A 17,370-nucleotide genomic window follows, 5' to 3' on the forward strand; every position below is an offset into this window, starting at 1 on the left:
ACTTCCCAGAGCAGAGTATCTGACCCCCTTTGTGAAGGATTCTCCTGGGAGCCCCAGAGGGGCCCTATCAACCCTCTCCAGGCTCCCCCAAAGCTGATTTTACCTTCCCCATAGAAGCACAACCTTAGCTTCAAATCAAGCTCCAAATCAAAGCAGCAGCTCTCAGCCCCTTGCACGGAGGGCCCTGGAGCCCCCGCTTGGATGCCTGACAACTTTGCCTTGCGTTCCCGCTATGGGTGTGTTTTCCTTCCTTCCCGACTGGGTCCTCTTGAAGGCAGAGTGAGTGTCCAGTTCCCTTAGGTCCCTCTGGCTGGTTCAGGACTTGGCATCCAATAGACGCTCAACAGATGTTACCATGGGAACCAGGAGCCCATCTTTCCTCCTGCTCAAGGGCCCAGAGCCATCTCTGCCCCTTTCTACGCTGTATGACTTCGGGCAGGTCGCGTAGCTTTCTGAGCATCCATTTTGTTTGCTTCTTTGCTCTTCTACTTCCCTCAAAAGGTTAAGGGGGTCAGAGTGGATATGAGAGCCCTGGTGGGAAGGGTGACATGCTCTCCCTGTGTCTGATATAATTGTTCCAAGAGGTCTGCAGCTGTGCTGTCCATAAGGAGGTCACCTGGAAGAGAGGCGGGCACTGGGCCACACCTACCCAAGTCCCCCAAATTTTCACATAATAATGGTTGACATTTTCGGGGCCTGTTCTATGGACCAGACATTCTGCTAAGTGCCTCACCTGGATTATCCCACTTGGTCCCCTTGGTCACCCTTTGAGAAGGCAGTATTGCCATCCTCAGGTTTGCAGGTGAGAAACCCAAAGCAGGGGCAATTAGCTACCTTGCCCAAGGCCACACAGTTGGTAAGTGGTGGGGCTGGGACTGGGAGCTCTGGCCCCTGGGAGGTGGGGGGTGGGGCGTGCTCTTAGCCACGGAGCCCTGCCCTGCCCTGAGCAGTTGTGAGGCAGAGACAGGCAGTCGGGCATCTTGTTGTCCACTGTATAGGAACCTCTGAGGACCAGAGATCCTTGCTTCCTGTCTTCTCTTTTCTAGATTTGTGTGCTGAGACCAGAAAGGAACGCTGTCTCTCCATCTCTGTTTTTCTCTCTCATACACGCTGGGACATGTGGGGCAGAGCAGGACCCCAGCTAACATCAGGTGTTGTTACAGCAGGGAAACTGGGTGAGGCTCAAAGCCCCCGTGAGTCTCAGAATCTGTAATTCCAAAGTCATCTTGGGGCCTCATTCACACTGGCCAACCTCCCATCTTGATGGAGCTCATTCACCCAACTCAATGTTCTTGGGAGTGGGGTGAAAGGAAGTACCTCAGAGGTTCCAAATGATGCCCACCCACCAGCCCAGACCTTGGGCTCCAGGAGGCCCCTCCTCCCCAACGCCTGGGCCCTTATCAGGAAAGCAATTTGGGTTGGTGGGGAGGGGGAAGTCCGAGGCCCCAGGCTCTGGCAAGGTGGGTAGGAGAGATAGGGAAGTGGGGAGGGGGCCATGGGGCCCTGCTGGGAGGGCCCGAGGATGGAAGAGATGCCCAGAGCCAGTGCTGTCCTTGCCGGCCTGGCCTCTTGACATGGTTCCAGGCTTCTCCTGCCTTCCCTCCTTGCCAGGCAAGCCGCCCGCACCTTTAATTAGCAAGCAGCAGCCTCTCCCCGATTCATCACAGTCACTGTTTAATTAGCCGCGCACAAGGCGCCCCTACCCCCAGCTCTGGGTGGAGCAGCCTGCTTCTCTCACGGAGGCTGCCACCACCTCATGGTGTCCCCTGTCACACAGCCCCCCCCCATTCTTATTCTGCTCCCCAGAAGGGGGGATGGGGCCGGCACGCCTGGCTGAAACCTCAAGGAGATTCTGGGCACTGACGCTTGTATTCAAAGCATCCAGCAAACATTATTAGGGCTTCGAGTCTGCGCTAGGCTGGCGCTGGGCGGAACCCAGGCTGGATGGGGGCGGCTGGCCTCCGTCCTGTCCAAGGGCTCCAGAACAGCTTTTCCCTTTGGGAGGTGCCTGGCTGGTCCCAGGGTGTTGGGAAAAGCCTAATAATCCTCACTGTGGCTCCACTTCCCCCACCCCGCCCCCAGCAAACCCCCAGAGCCCAGGAAACCCCTCTGAGAAGACAGCCTCCTCTAGGATGGAGAGGGTCTCCCCCCCACCCCCGCCCCGCCAGGGGTCAGATCCTGGAGGCCCAGGCTAAGGCTGTGGGCAAACACAGGTGGAGGGGGGTCTCAGCGCCCCTCTGGGAAGTGGGGGGACACAGGAGAGAGCCCACAGACTGTGGCCGAACCAGCTGCCCTCTGTTTCCCTGCAGCAGGGTGGAGCCGGTGGCCCTGGGAGCGGTGCCTCACACCCTTCCGGGCAGAGCCGGGGGAGTCACAGCCTCAGGGCAGCCAGCTGGAGGCAGGAGGCTCAGGTTCCATCCCAGCCCTGCACCCCGGTCCTCCTGTGGCTTCAGGCAAATTAGCTGCGCTGGGGCCTGCCCACAGAAGGGTGCTGGCGCCCCCCCCCCCCACCGACGCGGACTAAGGACACGGAAGGACGGGCGTCTGGTACCGAGGGAAATGCTGGAGTCCGTCCATTCTGGGACTAACCATCTGTGTGGCCTCAGTCAGCCGCCAGACTGTACCGTGCCTCAGTTTCCCCATTATTAGTAGCTACCTCATGGGCTGTCCTGAGGATTAAATGATTGACCGTGTTTAGTGCACTCAGAACAGTGCATGGCAGAGGGAGTCCTTAGTAATCATCGGCTGCTTTCGCCAATATTTCCTCTCCTTTTACCGATCGATATTTATTGGGTATGAGGGACTTGGTGAATAAGTACGGCAACCTCCCTGCTTCTCAGAGTTTTCCTTCCAGTGGGGTAGGCAGTAGAGAACAAGTAAATAAATAAAGGAAAAGTACCATTTCGTCTGAACAAAGTCTGCGGTTTAATTAGTGGTGATGTGCCGGGGTGAATTTCGTCATTTTGACAGATGTACGATGGTCAGGTCGAGTGACACGGTGACATGAGGAGGACTGGATGAAGTGTATACGGGAACCCTCTGTACTGTCTTTGCAACTTTTCTGTGAATCTCAAATTCCCCTCAAAAAAAGTTTGTTTAAAAAAGACAATTTCAGGGGCACCTGGCTGGCTCAGTTGGTGAAGCGTCTGCCTTCAGCTCAGGTCGTGATCCCAGGTACTGGGATCGAGCCCCATGTCAGGCTCGTTGCTCAGCTGGGGAGCCTGCTTCTCCCTCTCCCTCTCCCTCTGCCTACGGCTCCTCCTGCTTGTGCTCTCTTGTGTTGTCTCTCTCTCTGTCAAATAAATAAATAAAATCTTTAAAAAAAAAACCCACACAATTTCAGGTAATGGTAAGTACCATGCAGAAAATAAACAAGTGTTTAGAAAAGAGTGTGGGGGCCACTTTAGACGGGGTGGTCTAGGAGGGCCTCTGTGAGGAGGCGACACTTGGGAGACACTGAGTGGTGGGAAGGAGACAACCTCAGGGAGATGAGGGAAGGGCCTGCCCAGAGAGAACCAGCAAGAGCAAAGTCCTGGAGGCCCATTGCCTTGGGAGGTTTGCAGTCCACCTGCAGGGTGGGAGAGACTCTGGGGGGGCCATGAACTCAGAGGAGGAGGCAGCTTCCCTTCAACATCATTTTGCCTTTTCAGGGGACAGGAAGCAGGGATTTGTACCTAGCAATCTAATACCTCATTAAAAAAAAAAAAGATTGTATTTATTTATTTGAGAGAGACAGCCAGACATAGAGCATGAGCAGAGGGGAAAGGGAGTGGCAGAAACAGGCACCCCACTAAGCAGGGAGCCCAACACGGGGCTCAATCCCAGGACCCTGGGATCATGACCTAAGCCGAAGGCAGACACTTAACCGACTGAGCCACCCAGGCGCCCATACCTCATTTTTTTAGGTAAGCTCTATGCCCAACATGGTCCTTGAACTCATGACCCTGAGATCAAGAGTCACATGCTTCACTGACTGAGCCCGCCAGGTGCTCCTCTAAGGCCTCATGTTAGTCCTTACAGGTACCCTGTGTGGCAAGGTGGTCACCTCACTTACAGGTGAGCCAGTGGACAGGTGGAGGGGTAGAGACTTGGAACCTGTGTCACATGCCTGAGTTCAGAAGAAGACTCCTGCTGGCTCTCAAGGCCACGCTGGGGTCTTGCTGGGAGACATGGACGGGCTAAAAGGGCCTGGACAAGGCCTAGGAGTGGCTATGGAGGGGTGGGGAAGCCGGGACTAGCGGATGGGGTCCCTGGCAGCATGATACCAGGAGTCGTGGCAAGGGAGCACCTTTGTATGACAGTTATGTAACCCACCTCGGTAATAGTAATATCATATGTATGTAATACAAAATTCCTGAAAGTATAAAACAACATACAGGAACAAGTTAGGGTCCCCCACCCACCCACTTTTCCTCCCCAGAGGTGCCCTCTGAGACCCTTTCTTGTGTATCCTTCTAGAGCTGGTCTGGATGATAGCACCTGACCGTAACACCCGCAAACAATCAGCAGGCCCCATGGCACCACCTGCCAGAAAGCTCTAGATGCACGATTGTTTTTTTAAATCCTCATACCAGCCCTTGCTGGATGTGTATCAAGCTCTCCGTTTTAAGTCAGAGTAAACTGAGGCACTGGCAGGCTGTCACTCACCCGAGTCCACGCAGCTCACCCAGGGCTCAGACTTAGGGATTCCCTGACAGCACTGCATAGATGAGGGTGCTGAGGCACAGAGAGGTTGTGCAACCAGCCCCAGGTGACCCAGTGAGCAGTTGAGGAGCCAGGACCTAAATCCAGCAGTCTCACTCCAGAACCCACACCCCTGACCGCTGCACTATACTGGGAGAAATGACCCCAGCTCCAGAGGCTGCCAGACCCAGGAGTGATGCCCACCACTGCCTGGCTGAGTGGCCTCAGGCAAGCCACTTTCCCTGCGATCTGGCCCCACCAAGGACAGAGAGCGGGAGGCCTGCCTCTCGGCGTGAGGATGAGTGCGAGCAGTAGGAGAGCTCTGGTGTGGGGTAGGCTCTGGGCACTGCTCTGTCCCCTCGCCAGCGGCCCCTCCCTTGATGGGCAGGAGGAAGGGTGCAGCTGGGGGGCTGGTTCAGGGTGCCGGGAGCTCAGGTGGGGCCTTCCTTCCCTGCAGCTGTGCAGACAGAGCAGGGGGCCTGCCCATGAGAGGGATGGGTGAAACTCTCCCCTACCTCCCAGCACACAGCCACGCTGCTGACCCAGGAGTTCTGGGGAGTCAGGAGAGGGGAGGGGAAAGGGGTTTCCAAAAGGTTTGTGTGATGTCTCCCTCCACTCTCCCCCCCCCACAACAGACTGAGTGCCAGCACCCTGCAAGGTGAGTGGAGGGGCTGGGGCAGGATGCAGGGGAGGAGGCTACAGCCAGGAGTGGGCAACAGTGACACAAAGATAAGGGGCCCAGCTCAGGTGCCAGCTTAGGCTGGGTTCCTGGGGGTCTTCACGCTGGCAGGGTCACCTCAGGCTGGTGGCTGGCCTTCAGCCTGGCAGGCTCAGAAAACTGATGTATCTACCTGCCTACCCCCCAGGGTTGATCAGATTGGTGGGGGCTAAAATAACCAGATTCCACAATGTGGGCCAGACCCTTAGGGGCCAGACTACATTAGTTTCCCCTCTGGTTCCCTTCCTCACACCCCAGGCCCTGAGAACCTGGGTTAGTAATGAGAAAGGCACCCTGGGATCGAGGCAGGGACCAAGGTCTTGGAGCGATGCCAGCCAGCGATCCCAACAGAGCAGCACCGTGGAGTGGGGAGTGCTGGGACCAAGGAGGCAAAGCCAGGCTTGGGTTTGACTCCCAGCTCTGCTGTGTCCCTGGATATGTTACCTCACCACTGCGAACCTCAGTTTCCTCATCTGTAAAATGGGGTTGTTATCAGAACTGAGATCTCTTCGTAAAGACAGAACTTCTGACACAATGCACAATCTGTAGTAGGTGCTCAATAAATGTCCCTCTCGTCCACTGACTCGCTGAGTCATCTCGGAGCCAGAGACACCTCTCTCCTGCCCAACCCCCAGAGGGTTTTTTTTTTTTTTTTTTTGGCAACTCCTTTTTCTAGAAGGTTCCTGGAAGATGCCGCCATCTGTCCTGACACTGTCTGGGCGTTGCGTGTGGTCTGTAAGAGCCAAGGCTGCTGCAGGGGTGGAAGGGAGCTGGGTCCCTCCTTGCTGGGCGTCCCCCAGCGGCCTTCACGCTCCGACCCTCCCGGACCGGACCCGTGAGAGCATGAGGCAGGGCGGCGCTCTCCTGTGGGCCAGCATGACCGCACTTGAAAACCTGGAAGGGGCTTCTCAAACGCAGGAATGGTGATTTTTAGAAAACCTGTCTTTTCTGTGAGGTGGAAACTGTGAGCTAGAAATGACCTTGACTCAGTGTTTTTCCAGGAAGATGCTAAATTGATATTGGGCAGAAAAGGGCATTCGTGGTCAAATGAATTTGGGAAAACACCAAGGTGAACATCCGCTAGGTTTCCTCGCTGCAGGGCTTCTCGGATCCGCTCCTGGGCGGTGCTGAAGGGCAGTGGCTCCAGCTACCCGGCAGCCAGGCCTGTTTGACAGGGATGTGCTTTTCAGTGATCTTTTCAAAAAGCATCTCGTGAGTTTCGAGGGCTGTGGAACTCACTTTGGTATGCCAAAATGGTTGAAAACCTCACCCTTCTCCACATAAGAAAGCTGGAGGAAACTTGGGGACCCTGGAGGACACGGGGGGATATGGGGGCTGTATAAGTTGAAAGGATGTGGTGCGTGCTCTAACCTTTATCTTATCTATCTCTCTCCCTCCCTCTCTCTCTCTCTATCTGGTAGGCTCCATGCCCAGCAAGGAGCCCAACGTAGGGTTGATGCAGGGCTCGAACTCACGACCCTGACACCAAGAACTGAGCTGAGATCAAGAGTCAGACCCTTAATCGACAGGCACCCCTCTATCCTTTATTATAAAGCTGAGACTTTGGGGCACCTGGTTGGCTCAGTCAGTAGCAGCATCTGACTCTTGATCTCGGGGTCATGAGTTCGAGCCCCACATTGGGTATAGAGATAACTTAAAAAATTAATTAAGAAAGACTAAAGCTGAGACTTTATTCCACATTTTACTGCATCAACCCATTTAATCTTCACAGCCGTCCCATAGAGTCATCTTCGTTCTCCATCGGGTAGACAGAGGCACAGAGAGGCAGGCCCTTCCCCGCAGTCCACGGCTTATTAGTGGGATTTGAACTCAGGCTGCCGGAGAGAGGGGCGGCACACGTAAGCCCTGCACTGCCTGCCTTCACCAGGAGGCTCCTGTCTGAGGGTGAGGCTGCCCGCAAGTGGCTGCTCCGTGGTGTTCTTGGGAGAGTCTCTGGCTGCCATGTCACAGGATGACAGTCTCCCAGCTCTGAGTCCAGGGCCTAGGGGCACCCCGTGGAAGAGCCCTGCAGCCCCCAGCTTCCCCACCAGCAGCCTCACCCCACCAAGAGGCTGTGTTATGGTCTCATTTCATCCACCCCCTGGTTATCTTCATTCTTACAAGAGACACTCAGAGGGGACCCAAAACTTGGAGAGGGAGAGTAATTGCCCCTGTCACCCAGCAAGCAAGGAGACGGGGAGATGGTAAGGCCGGGATTCAAACCCAGGCAGTTGGATTTCAGAGCTGTGTGTGGAGGATTCAGGCGCTCTTCATGACGAAGCAATGGCTTTCTGGGGCCCAGGGCAGGGGCACGGCGGCAGGGCCTCACCCTACCAGGGCCCTGTTCTCCTCTGACTAGCCGTGGCCCCTATGGATCCGCCGCAGTCCCCCCTCCGGACAGATACGCTCTGTAGTTCCCTGCTAATCTCACTGGGCCTCCCCTTCCCAGCCTCACACAGGCCAACAGTCAGTCGCATAAAAACAGGCAGATAGGTCACCGCCACCAAGAAGGAGTTGCCATGGAGGCTTCTCGGCCACTGGGCTTTATCTCCAACTCCTGCAGCAGGGCTTGGCCATTTCCTCCTTCTGCGGTGTGGACTTTTTGTTCTGGGAGTTTTTTCTTCCCCTTTGGTTTACCGATTCCTGGAGATGGACTTGTGTGTCCCTCTGTGTCCATTCACAGACACTCACTGGACCCCTGTTGTGGGCCTGGCCCCAGCTGGGCTGGCCCTCACTGGCCCAGAGGGTAGGCAGAACTCGGTGGGGGGGGATGCTTCCAGATCTCCTTGACAGGGGCCAGGGTGCGTGACTGTGTGTGCAGGATCTGTTGCTTGACAGTAGAGCAGGACCTGTGTTCAAATCCTACCTCGGTAATTTAATAATAAAGGCACAAATGACCCAATTTTTTAAATGGGCAAAGGATCTGAGTAGACGTTTCTCCAAAGAAGATACGCAAAGAGCCAACGGCACATGAAAGATGTTAAACATTATTAGTCATCAGGGAAATGCAAATCAAAATCACATGAGATATTACTTCATACCCACTAGGATGGCTCTCATCAAAAAGACAGATAATAACAAGGTTGGCGAGGATGTAGAGGAATTGTGGCCCTCGTGCCCTATGGTGACCTGTAAAATGGTGCAGTTGTTTTAGCAAATGGACTGGCAGTTCCTCAGAAGGTTTAACACAGCATTACCATATGACCCAACAATTCCACTCCTAGCTATTTACCCAAGAGACTTGAAAACACATGTCCAGGGGTGCCTGGGTGGCTCAGTTGGTTAAGCATCTGCCTTCGGCTCAGGTCATGATCTCAGGGTCCTGGGATCGAGTCCCGCATCGGGCTCCCTGCTCAGCAGGGAGTCTGCTTCTCCCTCTCCCTCTGCTTCTCCCCACTGCTTGTGCTCACGTTCTCTCTCTCTGTCAGTAAGTAAATAAAATCTTAAAAAAAAGAAAACGTATGTCCGCACACAAATATTACACAAATGTTAATAGGAGCATTATTTGTAACAGCTAAAAATTAGAAATAAACTGAATGTCTTTCAGCTGATGAATTGAGAAATACAGAATGGGATGTTACTCGGCCATTAAAAGGAATGAGGTCCCAACAGCTGCTATAACATGGATGCAACCTGAAGACAGGCTCAGTGGGGGAAGCCAGACGCAAAGACCACGTGTTGTAGGAAGCCACTTACATAAAATGTCCAGAATAGACACATCTGTAGAGACAAGAAGTGGTTGCTTGGGGCTAGAAGCGGGGCTTTGGGGAAATGGGGAGTGAGCGCTGATGAGTGGGGTTTTGGGGGGGGAATGATGACAGTATTAGCAAGAGTGGTGATGGTCACACAACTCCGTGAATATGTTAGAAACCATCGAATCGAGCACTAAATGAGTGAATTGTGAATTCTGTCTCCATAAAGCTGCTCTAAAAAGCTAGGAAATACAGATAAGCAAAAGAAAAAAAATAGGAAGGTTCATCATCCTATCACCTAAAGACACCCCCTGTTTCATTTTAGTGACTCTCTCCCACAGTATACTCTGTTGCCCTCCGTGCGACTTTCTCATGCAATAACACGTGGTAAACATCTCTCCGTGTCAGTAAACCTCCCTGGACATAAAGCCACATCCTACTTCCACCGCTCACTCGCTGTGGGCCGTGGGTAAGCCACCTCGGCTCTCAGACCCTCGGGCTCTCCATCTGTAAGGTGGGGTAACGCAAGGACCCCCCTCCAGAGGAAGCAGTGAGGATGAAAGGAGGGAGACGGCACCCCTAAGGCTTGCAGTAGAGACACTGGCCTGAGGGAAAGGCTCTGAAGGTGGAGGATGACATTCGTGCCCCCCTAGAGATCCAGGCTCAGCTCATTTCTATGCCGTTCTGTACGTTTCCGACACGTCATGGATGAAAGCATCCACGGTTTAAAAGTGGGGAGGGGGGTCAGGGACAGACCCTGGAGATTGGTGTGACCCTCAGTGGAAGAAAATACCCTCCCAAGCACCTACTGTGTGCCTCCTCACAGTGGTATTATTGGCCCCCTTTGACAAATGGAGACACTGAGGCTCAGGGAGGTGCCATCACCAGCCCTTTGCAAGCAGCTGAGGGTGGAGCTAGCTTTCATTGCCAGGTCTGTCTGGTTGAAAGTCAGTGTCCTTGCCACTTTTCTGCCCTCCAAGGAGGGGACAGCTCTGAAAAGGCTTGAATGTTGTCCAAGTGAGGGATTGAGTTATTATCTCCCAGACCTGGAGGGGGGCAGCCAGAGGGGGAAGTCACTGCTCCTAGATTTCTTTCTTTCTTTCATTTTTTTAAAAGATTTATTTATTTATTTATTTGAGAGAGAGAGAGAGAGAGTGTGGGTGGAGGGGGGTGGAGGAGCAGAGGGAGAGGGACAAGCAGACATGGGGCTCAATCCCATGACCCTGAGATCGTGACCCGAACCGAAATCAAGAGTTGGATGCTTAACCGACTGAGCCACCCAGGCGCCCCATCACTGCTCCTAGATTTCAAATAATAAGGATGTGTTCATGTGTGCCTCCTTGCTCTGAGCCCTCTGCTGGGCTGTGGGGACACAGTAGGGGCTTAAATGCAGTGTTTGCTTGAATGCACAGGCTGGCAGGGTGGCAGCCGGGGTGAGCCAGGGCTACACCTCCTGGGTGGGGGTGACGGGCACAGGCTCTGGAACCAGAGAGTCAGGGTTGGAACCCCCACTCTGCTGGTGACGTGGGCAGTTACCCCACTGTCTGAACTTGATTTCCCTGTAATAGGTGGGTGTAAGCGTTGACTAAGTTAGTTACCTGGAGTCACTCAGCATAACTCCTGACCTGGGGTGAGCTTTGGTATCACTGGGGAGAGTCAGGTGGACAGTTGCAGGGAGCCCAGGAGGAGTGGCCCTGGACGGGGGCCGCTGCCCAGGCTGGGTCTTGCCTGCTGCCCTCCAGACCCAGCGGATGGGTGGCCAGTCCTTGGGAAGGGTTGGAGACAGTTGCCCACAGCTTCCCTACCCACTTATTAGGAGAGAAGAGGAAGGGGATACTGCCGCTGAGACGCCTGCCCCCAGCTCCCCACCCAGGCCGGGTCCCCTGTGCTCTGTACCTCTTAAGGATGAAACCCAACCAGCCTGGCCTGGTCTCTGTTTCCTCCCCTCCTTCCTGTCCGTCTCCCTTTGGTCCCCTTCGCCACCAACTCTGGGACAGCCACCGACTGGGACCCAAGCTGCCTTTGGTGTCCTGTGTACATGGTGTGAAGCCCAGCCCTGCCTCTTAGCAGCAACTTGGCCTCAGTCAGAGACGCCACCTCTCTGAGCCTCCTTCCTTCCCTAGAGCACCAGGGTTAGCAGCTGGCTCCAGGGTCTGGTTCTGACTCCCCACTTGTTGCTGAGGCCCCCTGACAAGGTAACCCAGCCTCCCTAGCCTCATCTGCAAAACGGGGACAACTACACCAGTGACTCGAGAAGCCCCTGAGAAAATACACGCAAAGTGCTCCGAACAGTGGGTGGGACATAGCAAGTGTTCAAGATATGTTGGGCACGGTTACTATGATCCTGGCCTTTTAGCACTGTTGCCGTGCACAAGGTCCTGCGCCAGAGACCCCATCTCCAAATGCCAGGTCCATGGCCTCACCCCCAGCCTGATCTCTGCCCCTTCCACCAGCAGCCAGATAGACTGGGCACTCCACTTTGCATGCCTCCCTGTCCCCCCAACGCAGACGTGGTGAGTGCTGATGTCTGTTGAATGAACTAAACAAAAGATGAGATGCAGAAAGGCCAGGAGGCTCCGCCTTTGGGGGGAAAACTTAGGGTCCACTCATTCAGCCATCATTCATTCATTTATTCAACTAATACCTTCTGAGCACCTGCTCTTCGAGGCTGTGGGGCCAGAGCAGCCAACACAACTGGCAATACGGCCGTCTTGGTAGAGCTGACACGCTCAGGGCAGGGGGGTGGGGGGTGGAGAGAGACCCCAAAATAAATGAAGAGTGACAGAGAATGCTGGTTTGTGATAAATGCCGCAAAAATGCCAGGGAGGGTACCAGAGAGGTCGTCCTTTGAGACTGGCAGCCAGGGAAGGCCCACGGAGGTGACATCTGAGCAAAGATTTGAAGGAGATGAGGTTATTCGTTCATTCCTTCGCTTGTTCCTTCCGTCGTTCATCCATTCTCCCAGGCAGTCAGCCAGCGCCAGCAAACATTTCCTTGGGCCTGTCCTGTGGCCTTGACAGGACAGGGTGGGGGGAGGCGGGCTTGCTGCGAGCAGCTCTCAGGTGAGGGTCTCCCAGCTGTGGGGGGAGAATACACTCACCCACCTTGGAAAAGTCCACAGAAGCTAGGGTGACCATCATGGGGTCTGCCCGGGACGGAGGTGTTCTCGAGACTGGGGCTTTCAGTGCTAAACCGGAAAGGCTTGCATAAACCAGGGTGAGCAGTCCCCCTCACCGAGATTGCCCTCGGTCCCAGGGGTCAAGGGAAAGGTCAGCAGAGGCATCCACTTGCTTCTCTGAGGATGGGACACTTGTGAGGGATGGGGATGGGAGAGGCCAGGGGCCCTTGCCAGGCAAGCAAGGATGGCAGAGACTTCAAAGTGCGGGTGCCACGGCATGTGGGGGCTGCAGGTTTGGGGACGACACTGCCTTCCGGGGGGTCAGTGGGCGACGGGGCAGGAAGGGCGTCTCAGATGTCGGTGAGGGGGCTGCACTGACTGTGGGCGGCAGGCCTCCAAGCAGGTGGTAACTGTCTGCATTTTAGAAAGAGCCCTGGTTTGCTGTGCCAGGGTTTTCCCTGAGGCAGACCTAGAGAACCATCCCGTGTCCTCGTTCCTTCTTTCCCTCATTCTGGCGAGCACTGAGCACCTTCCAGACCCCCAGCCCTGGCCAGGATGTCGGCACTGGGTCAGCAAGACAGGGAGAGAATGACACAGCAAGTAGTGGGGAATCTACGGGAAGGGTATATGGCTGTTCGCTGCATGATTTTCTGTAGGTTCAGACACTGTCGAAAAACATCGTGGTGAGGAATAAATAAAAATAAATTCTAGGCGGCGTATAAAGCATCTGGGGGGGGGGCATAGATGAGGCAGTGTCCTTCCCTCCAGCAGCCCGGGCCGCGGCGCTGGGTGTGGGGACATAAACCTGCCCTTTGAGGGTGTGGGAGCTCCGTGTGCGTGTGAGGTCCTCCGAGGAAGGACCCTGAGGCAGGCGTGGGAGGCCAGGGCGGTTGCGCGGGGTGGAGAGGGAAAGGGAAGGGCGCTCCGACGAAGGAACAGCAGAGGCAAAAGCCTGGAGGCTGGAGGTGCAGGGATGTTGAGGCAACAGGTCGTTCTGTGTGGCTCAGTGGAGGGTTGGGAAGAGGCTGGAAGGGGAAGTTGTGGCCTCATGGACCTTGTCTCCTTGAATTGGTCTCTGAAAATAAAAGTGAGACTGGCCCACTGTTGCAAAATCAGAGAACACAGGAAATTATTTTAAAAAAGGAAATACAACCCCTAGGTTAGCCCATCACCAGAGATAACCACTGTGAAGTATTCGATGCATTTCTTCCCAGTATCTTCATGTATTTGTATACAGCTCTCTCCTTACAATAATAAAATTGTTTGCATCTTGCTGTTTTTTTGGTGGGTTATTTATTTATTTATTTATTTAAAAGATTTTATTTATTTATTCGACAGAGATAGAGACAGCCAGCGAGAGAGGGAACACAAGCAGGGGGAGTGGGAGAGGAAGAAGCAGGCTCATAGCGGAAGAGCCTGATGTGGGGCTCGATCCCAGAATGCCGGGATCACGCCCTGAGCCGAAGGCAGACGCTTAACCGCTGTGCCACCCAGGCGCCCCTTTGGTGGGTTTTTTAAAAAGATTTTATTTATTTATTTGAGAGAGCGAGAGGGCGAGTGAGGAAGAGAGCACGAGCAGGGGGAAGGCCAGAGGGAGAGGGTGAAGTAGACTCCCCGTTGAGCAGGGAGCCCAGCTCCGGGCTCAGTCCGAGGACCCTGGGATCATGACCCGGGCCAAAGGCAGAATCTCAACCAACTGAGCCTCCCAGGTACCCCTGTTTTTTATGGGTTTTTTAAAAGATTTTATTTTTATTTTTATTTTTTTATTTTTATTTTATTTTATTTTTTTAAAAGATTTTATTTATTTATGTGACAGCCAGCGAGAGAGAGAACACAGCAGGGGAGTGGGAGGGGAAGAAGCAGGCTCCCAGCAGAGGAGCCCGATGTGGGACTCGATCCCCGAACGCCGGGATCACGCCCTGAGCCGAAGGCAGACACCCAATGACTGCGCTACCCAGGCGCCCCTAAAGATTTTATTTTTAAGTAGGCTCTACACCCAACATGGGGCTCGAACTCATAGCCCAGAGATGAGAGTTACATGCTCCACCGACTAAGCCAGCCAGGTGCTCCTCCATCTTGCTATTTTTTACTTAACATGGCGTCAGATGCGTTCTTCTAGTGCCATTAAATAGTCTCTGCTAACCTGATTTCTAAGCTGTTCGGATGACTCCAGCCAGTGGTGGATTCTTGGCTAAAGTGGTGATTTCTCATGACTGGGCACGGAGGCTGTTTGCACTTGTTCGCTGTAACAAAGAACACCATGATAAACAGCCTCCATCCATACATAATTCCATGTCCACATCACTGATTATTTTGGTTTTTTTGTGATCAGTTCCTAGACATGAGATTCTTGGAAGCCCTGCTCAGTGCAGAGCTGGCTGGGTAGCCAGGGGAGGGGGTGGGTTTCTCCGGGCCACATGTCCCCACCTGAGGACAGCCTGGGCCCCAGCTGTGAGGAACAACTTGCACTTTCTGAATGCCTCATGCTCTCTCCTACCTCCAGGCCAGTTTGTCCGGGTGTTACCAACCCCCGCCCCCAGCTTTCTCTCTTCCCCCTTCTCTCTGTCTTGCTAATTCTTCCTCATCTTTCCAGATGCTGGCATATGCTTCTCCAGAGAGCTTTCCCAGAGCCCCCAGCCTGGGAGCCCCCACTGCCATCCCCTCTGCGCTGTGCCTGGGTCACCTCCATCCGAATGCTTTCTTGCTGGGTTATAAGTCCTGTGTCTTTGTCTGGTTTTCCTTGTCCCCTGAGGACAAGGCCCAGGCTGGATTCATCTCTGAATTTCCAGTACTGGGGGGTTGAGCTGGCTCATTTTAGTTCCAGTAAATGTTTGTTGAGCAAAGGAATGGAGAATTGGACAAATGAATTGAACAAATGAAGCAAAGTCCGTGGGGGGGGCTGCTGAAGGGCAGACATTGAACTTCAGACGAGCTTCCAGTCCAGGGGGATGTAGTGGGGTGCAGAGCAGGGCCCCTGAGCCAGGAGCAAGGAGCAGGGAAGGCAGGGCTCTTGTGAAAGGAAGCTGGAAGCAGGGGCCCAGGCAGTGCCATGCAGGGTAATGCAGACAAGAACATTCCAGAAGAGGGAAAAGTGTCATGGGTTCTGGAGCCCTCGTCTGGATTCAAATCCTGACCCTGCTACTTATGAGTTGTGTGACCCTGAGACAGTGACTTAGCTTCTCTGTGCCTCGATTTTTCCATCTATAAAATGTGGATGACAAATGCTGGTACTTGATTCATTCATTCCTTCATTTTCTTCTTCGCTTAATACTTGTTGAGTCTGTCCTGGGCCCAGGATCGGAGGCCGGGAGGGAGCCAGCCAGCATGGTCCCACACACAAGCAAGCCCTGCAGCCGACATGGAACCCAGGTCTGGCGGCCGCAGGTTCTTCTCACGATGCCCTGCAGTCTACCTCCCAGTCTGCCGTGGACCACACGAGGTGCTGGCACAGAGGGAATACTGTGACCGTCTTCCTACAGCATCGTCACCACCAGACAGTCTGTGCTGACCCACCACAAGGTCTTGGAGACGGGCCCCCACCCCTCTGAGCCTCTGTTTCCCTTACGGTGAACAACCGTCTTGGTTTGCCCAGGAATGAGGGTCTTCGAGGATGGGGGACTCTCGATGTTAAAACTGGTTCAGTCCTAGGCAAGCAGGGATGGTTGGTCCCCCTACTTTCCTCCTCTATAATACGGGGAACCACCTGCCCGCCGAGGCTACGGTGCAGAGCAGAAGCATGCACATGGGAAAGGCAGAGAGACCTGGGAGCAGAATTCTAGATTGATTACAGAATATTGAAGAATTCTGTGTGCCCCGGAAGTCCAGTCATGAAAAAGAAGGAGGCCGTTTGCAGGTACTGTTGTGGAAGGAGTTCTAAGATACATATTTTTAGTGAAAAGAGCAAAGGTACAGAACATTTTGCGTGGAGTGCTTCCCCCAAACTCAGAGGCGGGCTGTGAGCGGACACACAGCCGCTCCTGTGTGCAGGACTCTTGCGGACAGAACTGGGTGGCTGAGGAGAAGAGGCGGGGAGAGATCTGCTTTTCACTAGAGATCCTTTTGTGTTGTTGGAATTATTTTAACCTTTTGTTGTCATTATCAGGTTGAAAATCCTCCTCCACTTCTGTGTGTCCAGAATTAAAACGACAACAACAACAAAAAACTATTCTAAACCATTAAAAGGCCAAAGATAGAGAGTAGGAAAAGTGCCTAGCTCGGGGTCCCGCACCCAGGAAGTGCATGAATGACCTTCTCCTTTCTCCTACCACCGACCTTGTTGACCCCTGGTCTGGGTTTGCAAGAGGCATGGTGCAAGAACAGCCTGGGAAGACACCTGTGGGCTCCAGGAGGCAGCTTGCCTGCAGGCCTGGGGCTCACGGCACCCTCACCCACTCTGGTGGCTGCATGTCCAAGGTGGCCACCTGCCAGGTTCCAGGGGCCTTCCCTGCCTCCTGGGGTGGAGGTAGGCCTGTCTCGCAGGGTATATGGCTCAGGTTTCACCTACTTCCAGACTGGGGACCTGCCTTTGCTGCTACAGCCACCAAAGCCAGCTCTCTCTGCCTCCCGCCTTGGGGACCAAGAGTTGCAGCTGGTTTAGGAAAGAGGCTCCAGACTCAGCCTGAGACTACGCCGCATAGTCTGACCCCCGCGACCAGCCTCCCATGAGTGCCCAGCCCCGCCCTGCCTTGAGCTTCCAGACATGTGGCCAGGCTCTTTTCTTTTTTAAATTTTAGCGTGACGCACATATTTCGGGAAAATGTTCTCATTGTGATATCTCAGACATGAATAAAATGTAGCAAATAAAAACCCAAGTAATTCCCCTGCATTTCCTGAGCCGTGTTCCCCTCAAACATAGCTGGCAGTTAGAGGGTCTTCTTTTGAACCTTTACTCTCATGTGTGTGTGTCTGTACCTCTTCCTCTGTGTGTCGCTTCTGTCTATATCTGTAACTACACCTTTGTCTGTATCTGGGCCAGCCGTGTTCACAGAGGTGCGTGTGCTCCTCGTGTAAGTGCTAACGTTCTGTGTATTTTGTTCTGCAAGGCGCCGTACTTTTCACTGAACGTACCATGGACGATGCTTTGGGTCAGTACATATGCAACCATCTCCTTTTTAACGGCTGGGCAGTATTCCATCATGTGAGCTGGGCAGGACTCACCG

At 54.0% G+C, this 17,370-nt stretch overlaps 1 protein-coding gene across 1 annotated transcript; it reads left to right on the forward strand.

Annotated features, from left to right (window-relative positions):
• Window positions 1-355: 355 nt before the first annotated feature.
• LOC113258266 (uncharacterized protein C20orf203) lies at window positions 356-17,022 on the forward strand. Its single transcript, XM_026502911.4, is given in 5 exon segments — window positions 356-439; window positions 1,369-1,407; window positions 1,409-1,453; window positions 1,455-15,730; window positions 16,314-17,022. Coding segments are annotated over 4 exon segments (396 nt in total). The 3' UTR covers window positions 1,683-15,730; window positions 16,314-17,022.
• Window positions 17,023-17,370: the final 348 nt, after the last annotated feature.

Source organism: Ursus arctos, unplaced genomic scaffold (assembly GCF_023065955.2).
Source record: "Ursus arctos isolate Adak ecotype North America unplaced genomic scaffold, UrsArc2.0 scaffold_16, whole genome shotgun sequence".
Lineage (NCBI taxonomy): Eukaryota > Metazoa > Chordata > Mammalia > Carnivora > Ursidae > Ursus > Ursus arctos.